Source organism: Plecotus auritus (assembly GCF_963455305.1).
Source record: "Plecotus auritus genome assembly, chromosome: 6".
Lineage (NCBI taxonomy): Eukaryota > Metazoa > Chordata > Mammalia > Chiroptera > Vespertilionidae > Plecotus > Plecotus auritus.
In genome coordinates, this window is record NC_137773.1 from 70,520,627 (window position 1) to 70,534,464 (window position 13,838).

The 13,838-nt window shown below is 40.9% G+C and overlaps 1 protein-coding gene across 5 annotated transcripts in view; it reads right to left on the reverse strand.

Annotated features, from left to right (window-relative positions):
- GUCY1A1 (guanylate cyclase 1 soluble subunit alpha 1) overlaps positions 1–13,838 on the reverse strand; it is a 50,092-nt gene that overhangs the window by 18,584 nt on the left and 17,670 nt on the right. For all 5 annotated transcript variants that reach the window (XR_013960904.1, XR_013960905.1, XM_080674288.1 and 2 more), the window contains 2 exons: positions 3,895–4,264; positions 605–666 (listed from right to left, as the gene is read on the reverse strand). Coding sequence is in view for 3 of the 5 variants with exons in the window: in XM_080674288.1 (XP_080530414.1) it covers positions 605–666; positions 3,895–4,149 (317 nt within the window). In the remaining 2 variants the exon portion in view is untranslated. The remainder of the gene's footprint in view (positions 1–604; positions 667–3,894; positions 4,265–13,838) is intronic.

The following is a 13,838-nucleotide window of genomic DNA, read 5'->3' on the forward strand; positions in this document are numbered from 1 at the left end:
AGTTATAAAAATACTGAAAATTTCCCTAAGGATTAATAGCTGCTGCCCCAAGGCCCCTGAATCCACTCCCCCCCTCCCCCACATCCTTCTTCCATTTCATTTCCTCCTGATGCAGCACCTCAAGTCTAATCTGCAGGGAGGGAGAAGTGGGGACAGAGGGGCCACAGGAACCCTGCTTCAACCTTTTAGCAGTATTCTTCAGCCAAGGAGTGTGCACCGAGTGTTTGGCATCCATGCCTGACCTGTTAAGTATTTCAGAAATTACCCTTAGTATGAAAGAAGAGGCCTATGGGAGCTTGTTCAAAGCAGCCGTATATAGCAACAACGTTAACATCATGGGCTCTGAAAAACCCAGATTGGAAACTCAGTTCTGCCTTTTCCTAAACCCCTAGAAAATCCTAAACGTTTTACATAAACTTGAGCTTAGTGATGCATAACATGTGAAAATGCACTTATTTTCGGATTAGTAGCAGCTAAAACAGTCCAGTTTTTGGCATAGCGTAGTTATTTAAAATACGTTGATACTTTCAGCAAGTGTTGGCTATTAGTAGTGGCCTCAGAGATGGTAATTAGAAGTTCGCACAAATAAAACAGCTCAATTTACCTGCTTTCTTTGATTTTGTGTTTTGCCAGTGTCCTCTGAAGTGCAAAGTTCAGCCGCTCAAACTGAAAATTGAAAAGAAAAGTTGTAAACATTCCCTTAAATAATTCACTTGACCGTATATTTTGATCCTTCTCCCTGAAAGTTTCTTGTGAGGGAGTGGCTATGTTATCACTGTAATGACAAGTGTCATGAATTTACACTTTGGAAAGTGGGACTGATTTTCCATGGGTTTTTCAAACTTGGGAAGAAGCAATGAGCTCAGACTAATTTGAGTTTGGATGTGGGTTTGTGGGCCTCAGGCTTTACCAGCCGCGGGTGGTTTCACTGACAGCCACAGACCAAGGTCAAGGTGAGTTGGAATACAAAATAGAAGACTCCAGTTTGGCAAAGTCAGGTCTTCCATGAAGGAATTCTGGGTATCACTTCCTCTGGGTCAGGAAACCTCTTTGGATGTGCTACCAATATGTCAATGTCAGTGTGGCTCAAGCCAAGCCAAGCCAACCCCTGTTCCTGTCACAAATTCCACACCCAGCCATGCCAGTGAGTCCATGCCCTTAACTCCACATGCATATTTATGTTTCATGTATCATTTACACCACCAGATCTAGAAAACTCTAGCATTATTTGTCTCTCCCTTTCTTTTATCCCTTAAATCCAATCTGTTACCAAGATCAGTTGATCACTGATTTGAAACAAATCTTGGATTTCCCCTAATTTGTACTATTTCCTTTCTTTGAACTAATTATCTTCACCAAACACGTATAATTTTACTCTTTTATTGATCTCATGAATTTTCCCGTACTTCAAGATATTGCATATAAGCCTCCATACTTTTCAAATACTTGACTCTCAATCTTTCTTAACAGCTTGTTGTCTCTGGTTAATAAGGGGAAGGAGAGCATTGGTAAACAGAACTGCCAATTTTTTTTTTGCAGAGCATATAAAAATCATATGTATCTACATGGGTATACATAACCGCTGGTTCTTTCTGTAGTTTACCCAGAGGGAAGTGAAGAATTTTCTGGCTCTGTTCCAAGTTGGGAAATTCCTTTCTCCTTAAGCACTATTTATATCTCACTTAGAGTTTCCACTGGTTAAGGGAGGCAGTGAAGTTCAGCAAAATAGACCAAGCTTCTGTTTTAATAAAATAAGTCATGAAAGGGACTTTCATTATAGTGCTTTGGAAAGATTTGAAATTTATTAGGAAAAAATGCAAGTGCCGAAAAGAAATAAAAGAAAACTTAAATGTACAATATAGAACAGCTTCTCTGACTGGTCCGATAAAGAGAGGGAGGATATGTCTGCCTCAGGATGAAAAAAAGGCTGGCAGGTTCATGGATTTTAATACTTACTCCAGCCATAAAAACAAATTGGGTAATGAAGTCTGATTATCTAAAATGAGAACTATAGTCTGTCCAATGGTATTTTGAATCTCTTCCTTTGGATAACAGATAGAATTGTTATCCAAACAGTAGAAGAATTAAATGTCTACTTAAAATTTTTTAAAAATGCTATTTAATTAAAGACATGCAGATGTTTGGGCAGTTGATGGAATAGTCTAGATTATTATTACTCAGTCCAAATGTATCCAACATTAGGCCATTTACTGTTATAAGGCAAATGACCTCAATTGTCAGAGAGGAGTTCTTGTGAATAATACCAATTGTACCCCATCTGCCCCTTAGAATTCTTATAGCCTTGCTTTTCCATCCACTACCTGACAATATTGTCAAATCTGAATGACTACTTCTATGAGTTCACAAACAACAGAGATTATTCTAAACAAAGACAAAGAGTACAGGAAAATATCATTTATATTGATGTTTGGAATGTTTTAGCATATGGGTGACTTCTACTTTAGGAATTCAAAATCTATCAGACAAAATAATGAAGCCAACATGGCAATGACAAGACAAAGGAGAAGCATGGAGGCTCTCCAGCTTCCCCATCATCCCCATCTGTTCCCCTCTGGGCACCTCACTCTGTCCTTGGAAATGGGAGTACCAACCACTCCCCAGACTGGGATGCCAACCAACTCCCTGACAAGGGCTACGTCCCTCATCCCAGCCAAAGCTGGCTGTCTGGTAACTAGAGTAGGATAAGAAAATTAAATATTTCTATTTCAAAAGCTATTAACCAAAGTATTTTTGTGATGATATTATATTCAAAATTAGTCCCTTCAATTTTCAGCTAATTCTAATTCAAGCTTCAATTCAAGTATCTTCGTTCTCACTCACTGGAGCCCATATTGTTTGACAGCAGAAATTGCTCTAGCCTTCAAAAGCTGTGTGACTTCCATCAAGTTCCTTAGCTCCCCTAGTCCTTGGGGATTACCTCTGAAATTCCTTTTACTCCTAAAAGTCAGCAAGTATGTGGTTCTTCAATGCTTTGGTGTTGAGTCGATTAAAAATTACCAGTGGATTATGATAGCTGGAGTCTAATTCTATCAATGTCCAATCTCATAGGTTATGTGAGTTTCTATAACACTGAACACAGATGGAGGGAAGAAGATACCATGGAGACTTTCAGCTGCTATTCTCTTTAGCCCTGCAGGGCGAGAGGAGCTCTCTACATGGCTCTTCTATTTCTAAAATATTTGACCTAATGAGGTATATGCTTTATTCCCAGTGTTCTGTCACTGGTAGATTAACAGAAGATGCTCCATATCTCAAAATGATATTAGGCTATGCAGCTCACAGAGCTATTTCAAGAAGTGTCTGAACTAACAACTCTGACACAAAGGACCAGGTCAAGCCTGGCCTGAGCAGAGATTTCAGACTCAGACACAGCAGGAAAAGGGAGATTTCCCCACCTCAACAAATTATCAGGGGATACATCTTACTCTTTGGATTTAGAAGAAGAAAACATGACAGAAAAGAAGCTATTCTTCAAGGAACTTGATTTGAAAATAATAGTTGACAACTACTGGTCATTTATGGTATGGGAAGAGGTAAGGATCACTTCACTTCATGTACATTAAAACTCTCGAACATGGAGACTGATATTGTTTCCATTTTACAGATAAGGAAGCTGGTGCTAAGGGACTAAGCAGTTGCTCAAAAGCTTGTCAGAGTGCAGGATCCTTTCGAAAAGAATTCAAGATGTTAAACATTTTAAGAGAAACACAATTTAAGATGATGATTGCTTTAAAGGAATGCTTTTCTGTGTTTCCAGGAAACATCTATCAGACACTTGAGAGTGAGAAAGCAAGTGTTTACATTTTCCTTAGAAAACGATTATTTTACAATTTTTAAAGCATCAGTAAAATCCTGAACAGGGCAAGCACTCACCTCGGGGAAAATCAGTTTGCAAATGCTCTCTGCCAAAGTGTGAAGGTAGACACGGCTCCGACTGGTCTTTCTTTGAGGGAGACTTCCTTGCACTTTCTTCTCAGGGGCATCCTGACAGATGGGCAGGGTGGCTGGGCAGCTCTCTGCGCTTCCCGCCCCCTCCTCTGCTGGCTCTTTAGGAACCTGCCCTGGTGCCAGTAAGGAGAAAGGACACTCCCCTGTGATCTTGAGATCCTTCAGCTTCGTACAGAACATGGTGTCAGTGGCCTCACCCTGCTGTGGATCTTGTCCCGGTGAGCTGTTCTTCTTATGTGGGACTGACAAATGGAAGCCACGATCAGATCAAGGACACTGGTGATGGGAGGAGTGTCTATGGGCAGTACAAAGTCAGAACAGAGCGAGTGTGCTTAGTACACTTATGAAAACAGAAAAAGACAGGTGTGAAAAAGCAAAGACCACATAGTCATATTGCATTTTTCAAGTAAAAAAAAAAAATCTGGTGGGAATGTCAATTATAAAATGCATGGAACATTTGGTAAATATTTATAATATGTGTGCCTTTTAGTATACTAGTAAAATACTTGCTTTTAATATTTTAATATTTTTCAAATGGAACATAATTTTCTCCAAAGTGTCCTTATTAACACAAACTACTGGTGTCCATTTTTATAACCCTTTTGGGCTAATTTGGTTCCACATCGGTGGAACAGTATGGTTTTAAGACAGAAGCCAAATCTAAGTGTATGTTTTATTAGTGCTCATACTGCTACATTTTCACTATGCTATCATTTCTGATAAATCAGAATAGCATAAACTAATGTCTCCCAAAACATACCCAAATATATATACTTGATGCCTAAGTACATATTTTTTTCAGATCTAAAACATTGAATATATGTTTTCAGAACTGAAACACTGGTTGTAAGCTCAGCTCATCAACAATTCTAATGATCTTGATTAACTGGGTTCATCATTCTTGGAAAATAATAAACACAAAAAAGAGTGGAAAAGAACCTATGTTTACTCACCCCCTTCTATATGCCTGGGAACTCTGAACTTACATTTAAGCCTCACAGGAGTCGTTTGATCCTCATAGCAACCATATGGCACAAACATTCTTATTCCCAATGAGCCAGATGCTTGAAAGTTTAGGTCATTTACTTTAGTTTGAAATGCTAGAAAGTGATGGAGCTCGAGTTCAAATGTAGGTCCATCTCACTCCAGAGCCAATGCATTTTCTATTAACTCAAACACAAATTATACTAGTTTCTAAATAATAAGGCTTAATTTAGAAACCAGGATTAGTTTATCCTAAAGGTGGCTTAGAAGTTTATATTAAAGCGCCAACAAGAACATAATTCTCCTGTTCATTGGCTGGTGGTATTTGAATTATCCAGGATAGAGCCTTATACTTCTGTCTTTAGAACTAGAGTTCAGTTCTTTTCTTTTCTTTCCTATGTGCCTTAATGCTCTTAATATATTCTTAATATGCATAAGCAATAGCTTTTAATTTGTCACAGGTGAGTTATCTAATAAGTTTAGAGCAATGGACAATTCATTTTCTGAACTGAAACAAATAGGAAACCTAAATTCACCATTTGACAACCTTTGGGGTCTCATGGATATTAAGTAGGTGAAGATGATGGATGCTGACAGGCCAGAAGAAGCTGCCAGTATTCTCTATTATTTAAAGTCATACCCCAAATCTTGATCATATGTAATTTATAAATCTTTAAGAAGGTACAAGGAAGATCCTATATATTCAGGAGCAGAAAACATATTCTGCCAGAATATAATAGGGAGCTATCTCAGCGGGCTACTGAGTGTCTCAAATTTGGCAGTAGGTGGAATGGTTACTTAGATTCTGAAAGACATAAAAATTTAAAGCTCTCAACTGCATTCTTTGGAAGACTCAGTTCCACAAATATTTGTTTCCCAGGCTTTAAAGCATATGAGCATAACTCTACTACTATTTACTACTTCCTATCCTCATGTAGGGTTTAGATCTGTGGTCAGCAGGCCTTTCTATAAGGGCCAGAAAGTAGGTCTCTATCACTGACTCAGTTCTGTCATTTTTGTATGAAGGCCATAGCTGCAAAGGAATCAACATGGTTGTCCTACAATAAAACTTTATTTGCAAAAACAGGCTGTAGATTTGCTATACAGGCTGTAGTTTTCTGACCCTTGGTTGTAAAAAGTTAACTGAAGCATTTTAATCCAAATATAATTTTGACTATAGGACAAGTTACTTCCTCATCTCCCAAAATATAACAACCTCTGCAGATCCAGTTTTGCACAACATGAAAGTAATAAAAGAGATTATTCTAGATGGTATTAAATAATTATCCTTCCTATCTAATAAAATAGTAATATGCAAATTGATCATCACTCCAACACACAAGATGGCTGCCCCCATGTGGACACAAGATGGCCGCCACAAGATGGCCAGCAGGGAAGGGCAGTTGAGAGGGACCAGGCTTGTAAGGGAGGGCAGTTGGGGGCGATCAAGCCTGCAGGGGAGGGCAGTTAGGGGGAACCGAGGCCTGCAGGGGAGAGCAGTTGGGAGGGACCAGGCCTGCAGGGGAGGGCAGTTAGGGGCAATCAGGCTGGCAGGGGAGTGGTTAGGGGGTGATCAGGCTGGCAGGCAGAAGTGGTTAGGGGCAATCAGGAAAGCAGGCAGGTGAGCAGTTGGGAGCCAGCAGTCCTGGATTGTGAGAGGGATGTCTGACTGCCCGTTTAGGTCCAATCCTACTGGGATCGGGCCTAAACGGGCAGTTGGACATTCCTTGAGGGGTCCCAGATTGGAGAGGGTGCAGGCTGGGCTAAGGGACACACTCCCCCCCATGCACGAATTTTGTGCACCGGGCCTCTAGTTGATTTATAATAAGCATAACAACATTATTTTATATTACTTTTTAGGAAGAAGAGCTATAGTAACTGAATGCCATGATTTCAGTAATATTTTGATGTAACTACAACAATCACAAGAAGAAAAATTAGAGGAAGAATCATTAGAATTTTTTGAGAGTATTCAAATAAAAGGCAAAGTGATAAAAAATAGAATTCTGATTATAGGTTGAATGTGATGAAGGTATATAACTATTCCCTAAAATAAGTTATTCTGGAGCACATTAAAACTTTTATACTGGATTTAGGAGTTTGCTATAATGTCATTTATGATAAAGTTTTTCATTAGTTTAATCTTCTCATTAACAATGGATTTCAACTCATGCCCTGAAACTCAATATTTTAATCATCATCTTCCTACTCAATCTCACTGTGGCAGAATACAACTGACTACCCATCCTTCCTTGAGATTCTTCCCTATCACACAGTTCTGTAACTTCCAGAAAATGTGCCTAACACTGTTTTCAATTAAACTAAAAACAGCAACAGGAAACAAAGTTGTACGTACTTCAAGATCAGTTAAGTGTTTAGTCTCTTTAAATCACAAATGTATAAACAAACTAATTAGCATTCTTCATCTGTTCAACTGATGAAATTACACTATGAAACAGATGCACACAGTGCTGATACCTTGGAAACCTATGTTTGTCTTATATTTGCCTGCCAGGAAGACAGAACAGGTTCCTCAACTCAACCAGTGATGTTTTTTACATGTAACATTAGTGGTAACTTCACAAATGACTTGGTCACTTGCAACTTAATACATAGCTTGTGATAAAAATAAGAGCAACCTATTAAGGAAAAAACACATTAATTATAGTAATAAATTTGGTGGCAAAGGCTTGGCAAACAGTGGCCCTGTGTGTTCTCAGAAATTCAGAGAAATATTTGCCATTCCCAAAGTTGATGATTAAACAGCCTCCAAATATACTGAATGCTCTCTCCTTACTAGTAAGTGATTAACTACTATGGTGAGAATAATGGTCCAGCTATTGGCTTCATATTAATAACCAAGATGCCTTACTGTTCAGGTAAGGGGCCTCTTCATCATTTCAATTCTCAGAGCTAATTAAGCACAAAAATCTTTTTTTTTCTACAAGTAAAATGACCCGAAGAAAACACCCCACAGGTACTCTCTGACACACAAAGTCTTTTTTACAAGAGCAGATCTTAAATTAGAAATGATGTGTGTGTGTGTGTGTGTGTGTGTGTGTGTGTGTGTGTGTAACCTAAGAACTAAATCTCCATATATCCAATGATCAATGTCAGACCTAGCACCTAGTCATGCAAAAATCTGTGGTTAAACGTATATAAGAGACCCTGGCTGGGATTTAAGTTGGTTAGTGGACTGGGCACATACAAGAATAAGCCAATTAATGCATAAGTAAATGTAACAACAAATCAATGTTTCTCTCACTCTCTGCCTTTCTTTCTCTCTCTAAAATCAATTTTAAAAAGAGATATAAGTGTTTTAGGATGAAATTCCAAGGTCCAGATTTTTAAAAGTAGCTGAAAGGAACTGAGAACATGCTGAAAGGAACTGAACACTTTAAAACAAAGGACCTTAGTAAGAATAAAGTTTGCATACTCCAGTACAAACTATAGCAACCATGTTCATAAACAAATGTCAAGAATGCATCTTACTTTTTAGCCAGACTGAAAATCTAAAAAATTTTAATTCTTCCAAAATTGAAAAAAATATTAAATAAATCAGGCTTTTAAAAGTGTTTCATTTCACTTTGCAGTAGGAAATATTTCTAGAACTTTCCCCTGTGATATATAAGGAAAGCAGGACAATGCAGTAAATAAACTGGCAAGAATGCCCAAGTTTTTCCAGTACTAAGTTAAGAAAAAAGACAAGCAAATGACAAGACTCCTTCAGGCCATCACCCCTCCCTAGTTTTACCATTATCTTGGTTCCCCTTATAGTCACACTTATGTTATGTGCTGTGTTCACTTCCTTAAAAAACATTTATTCCTAAGTCTCCAACTCTCTGGCTTTTGTGTCCACTATGTTACTGAAACCCTCCCTGCTAAACTCAACAATAAGCTGCTGAAAGTTAAACCTCAAGGATCTTTTGGCTCTTAATAGTTGAATTCTTTATGCCATTTGCATCTTCCTTTTCATAATCTCCACTCCCACAGAGTCTTTGATACCCTGGGTTGCCCTCTACTTTATTCCTTCGTTCACTTTTCATTCTATTCAACAAATATTTATGGGTGGCTACTATGTGTCAGGCATTCTAGATGCAGGGACAGAGCAGTGAGTAAAGCATATCACCTGTCCTCATGGAGTGTCCAGTGCAGCGGAGAAACTATTTCATACACATCAGTCCCAAGGTGTGACAAGTACTACGAGAAAGGCAGGCACATAAGCACTCTATGAGGGCAAATCAAGGCTCCAAACCCAGTCCCAAGAGAAAGAGAATTCTGAGCTGAACTGTGACTCTGAGAGTTGCAGAGAAAACAGCAGACTTGGAGGCCAAGACAGCCTTAGTCATGTTCTAGGAACTGAAACAATGCCAGTCTGGCTGAAGCACTGGGTCAGGAGAGCAAGGTGGCAGTGGTGAGAGATGAGACAAGCAGAGGTCAGGATTCGGGGGGCTCTGTAAACCATGTTAGACAAAGTAAAACTCTAGTCTAAGAGCAATCAATGCAATGACTAAGAAGTGAGAAAGTGAGTAGATTAGATTGGATTTTTAAAACGTTATTTGGGACACAGACTGAGAAACGGGCCAGAGTTGGATAGGTGGCTGATCTGGGTTGGACTAGGAGTGACCCTGGGAGAATGAAAAAAAGTAGATCAATTCCAGAAGTATTTCAGGGAGGCACTCCACAAGACTTGGCTACTGAGTAGACCTGGGGGCTGAAGAAAAGGGAGGATACATTCTTCTGACTTTATTTCTCAATACTACAGCCAAAGGAAGGCTCTCAGGGCGTGCAAAACAATCAAAATAGTCCATAATGTATTCCCATGGCTTTGGTTATTGAATCATGACTAGGATCCGATTGGGGGTTTTCAGGATTACGTAATACCTTGTGGGAATTGGCCTGTTTCAACTCTCCTGATAAAATAGCCTTTTGGAAAGCAGTTTCTTCTTTTAAAAGGCTCAGACAAGAGAAAGCAGGCTCCAATTTACATTACAGAATAGAGCATTCACCTTCCCACGGACTGCATATGTATGCAAGTATAAGGCACTTCCTTCTATCTTCAAGAAGAGAGAAGGGTGTTTATCCTAAATTTTGTAACAATACTGGTAACCCTCCCAAAACAAAGATGTTAATTCTAGAAGTGATGGCAGCCTCACCTCCAGGGACCCAACACACCAGGAATACCCCCTATCCTGATGACAACCTCCTCACTAAAGCTACAGTATGGGACACAAATTATCCTATCTAATAAAGAGGGAATGTGCTAATTGACCGTCAAGCCCTCAAAGATGGCGGCGCCCCTAGTCTCCTCAGCCCCCCAGCCACCCAAGGTGCAGGCAAGCCTTGGATGGCAGCTGCCCAGTCACCCAGGGCCGGCCCGAGGGATGACCAAATGACTGAACAAGCAGGCTGTGTGGGGCAACAAGGCCAGAGAGGGGGCTGTGAGGGGTGACCAGGCTAGCAGAGGGGGCAGTTGGGGGCAACCAGGCCAGTAGGGGGGGCAGTTGGTGGTGACCAGGCCAGCATGGGGGGCAGTTGGGGGTGACCAGGCCAGCAGGGGGGGCAGTAAGAGGCGACCAGGCTGGCAGGGGTGTGCAGTTGGGGGCAACCAGGCCAGCAGGGGGGCAGTTGGGGGTGATTAGGCTGGCAGGGGGGGCAGTGAGGGGTGACTAAGCTGGCGGGGGAGGCAGTTAAGGGCAATCAGATTGGCACACAGAGGCAGTGAGGGGCGATCAGGCCGGCGGGGGGTGGGGCAGTTAGGGGCAACCAGGCAGGCAACCAGGTAAGCGATTAGGAGCCAGTGGTCCAGGATTGTGAGAGGGATCCTGGATTGGTGAGGGTGCAGGCTGGGCTGAGGGGACCGCTCCCCACCCCCACCCCCATGCACAAATTTCATGCACCGGGCCTCTAATGTGTAATAAACTGTATTAATTCTTCATTTAAAATAAGGTGGATGTGATCCACAATCTTTTTCATTGGACTTGGGGGCCAGTTCTGTGAGATCTTTGAGGTAACAGCAAAGTTTAGTACACTCTATAGCAGGGAGATCTTACCTCTAAGAATTAGCATTTTGTGATTCTCAGTTTTTATTTCAAAATGTGTACAGAATGTTTTATAACTCTAATGAGTTATAAAGAGCAAGAGCAAAACCTTTGAGACTATAAATCCTAAATATCTACATTTTTAAAGCTTGAGTGTCATAATCACTAAAACTTGAATATATGCAGTTGGCATCTCTTCAAATTAAATAGCATTACCACTTATGAGAGGTCATGAGGAAATCAGATAAATGTTTCAATATTTTGTTCCTGAACTCTATAAAACTATTTCCTGCAGCTACTTCGGTAATTCTCATCATAGCTATAGTGCTGTAATAGTTCCTTCCAGAGACTTAGTCACTTAAAACTATATTTACTGAAAATATAATTATTACAGAAGAAGTTGTTACAGAATTTACCAGGCGACCAAAAAATACACAGGAGTACTTGGAGACACAGGAAAAAAAACATTTATTTTCAGATGTTTCGCATGTACTAGTACAATGACTCAGGGGAGACTGTTTCTCTCCAAATCCTGATCAAACCAATATGGAGGAAGCTTTCTCTTTATACCCTTTTGGTTTCTTTGTCCCCCAAATATGGATGGACTTCTGGACCTTTTGGGGGCTTTGCAAAAAGCCCCGTGTGTTGGGATGGGGGCCATGAGACCACACCTAAAGGCCTGGCCTGGTGCCAGTGCTAATAACCCCCTCTGGGGGTTGTGTATTGTTCATGGTTTAGCAGGGGTCCTCAAACTACAGCCTGCGGGCCACATGCGGCCCGCTGAGAACATTTATCTGGCCCGCCGGGTGCCACTGCCTGTCCTGCTTAGCAGCCGACTCGTCCCGGGCCCACAGTGCACATAGGAATTTGTTCATAGTTTTTTTTTAAAAACTATAGTCCGGCCCTCCAAAGGTCTGAGCGACAGTGAACTGGCCCCCTATTTAAAAAGTTTGAGGACCCCTGGATGGCCTCTGTAAAATAGGGGTATTTAGGTAAACAGGTCTTGCAAGACCAGATAATTAAGGAAGGGGCAGTGCTATAGGCTAACAAGAATGTACATTAGGTTATTGGCACAGATTGAGATTTCTAGCCCCCCCCCCCCCAAAATGTCTTATTTTCCCCATTAAAGTAAAGGGAGAACTATATAGATGGTATGAAAGGAGTTAAGGGAGAAATATAATTCCTTTTTACCCTATAAATAAGCCATTTTGTTTTGATCTATTCTCAGATAAATACTGTGTATTTCTGTAATGCAGGAGATAGAACCTTACCCGACCTAATCAAGAACAAATTAATCAAGAAGTGTAGTCATGGCCACACAGCAACCAACAGAGAGAAAAGCAAGGAGAAGAGGAAAAAATGTGTCAGGAGAGGCTCAGGCTGTGGAGGAGATGCTCGCACTGGGCCAGGACTGGGAGGGTCAGACAAGGCTAAACCACCACTGAGGAGAACACCAGAAACTCAGGACCCTTGAAAGCAGAGCTTGAAAACCATGGCTTGTGGGCCAAATCCAACCTGCTGCTATTGTTGTCCAGCCCTCGAGCTAAGAATGGCCTTTACATAATGAAATAGTTGAATAAAAATCAAAAGAATATTTCAGGATACATGAATACTAGATGAGATTCAAATTTCCATAACTAAAGTTTCATTGGAACATGCCCTCTTTCTTTGTTTCCTGCCACACAGCTCCTAAAAACCCCTGAAATCTCCAAAGTGACAGGTGTCTTTCTGTATGCTAATGAGATAACCGGAGGCACTGGGCTCCTGGGTACCTTCAGGATGGGGCCTGGTTGCCAGGGGAACCATCCAGGTGATGGGAGGGTTGGAACTTTCCATCTCACCCAGATCTCTGGGGAGGAGGTTGAACACATGGAGGTGCCGGGAGGGTAGTGTGTCCAGAGAGGACATGAAAGTTCTGAGTGCTTTTCTCCATACCCTGTTTTATGCATCTTTTCTATCTGGATGTTCCCTGGTTGTATCCTTTTATTATAATGAACTGGTAATCTAATAAGTAAACTGTTTTTCTGAATTCTGTGAGCCATCCTATTATGAGACCCAAAGAAAAGGTACTGGGAACCTTCAATTTATAGCTTGTTGCTTAAAAGGACCAGATGCCCAGACTTGTGATTGTCAGGTAAAGTGGGAGCACTCTTGTGGGATGGAGCCCTTCATCGGTGGGATCTGATGCTACCTCCAGGTTATAGTGTCAGAACTGAATTAAGTTGAAGGACATGCAGCTGGTGTTGGAAATTACTTGGTGAGGAAAACACACACACACACATTTGGTGTCAGAAGTTAAGTACTGATAGTAAAGGAAAAACAGGAGTTGTACCTCCTCAAGCTCCTTTATTTATGAATGGCCTATGGCTACAGCTGTGGAAGTACAGCAGAGATGAATAATCGTGACAGGGACCACATGGCCAGCAAAGCCTAAATATTTACTCTCTTGTCCTTTATAGAATCAGCTTGCTGGCCTCTGTTTTAAAGGGCTACGAAGAACATACACATGTCATTTAATCTTCTCAACAATCCTATGGGGAAAGAGGTATGTGTGTGTGTGTGTGTTTTAAGATTTTTAAAAAACATTGTTTATTGAATTTGGAGAGAGAGAGGAAAGGATAGGGAGAGAGAAAGAGAGAAACATTGATGTGAGAGACAGGGAACAAACCCACAACCTGGGCATGTGCCCTGACTGGGAATGGAACCAGTGACCTTTCGGTACACTGGACAACACTTAACCAACTGAGCCACACTGGCCAGGGTTTTAACATCCCTTTATTCTAGAAGAATCTGAAACAGGAAATGAACTTGGGCCTATCTGATTACAGAACCAGTGCTCTGGGG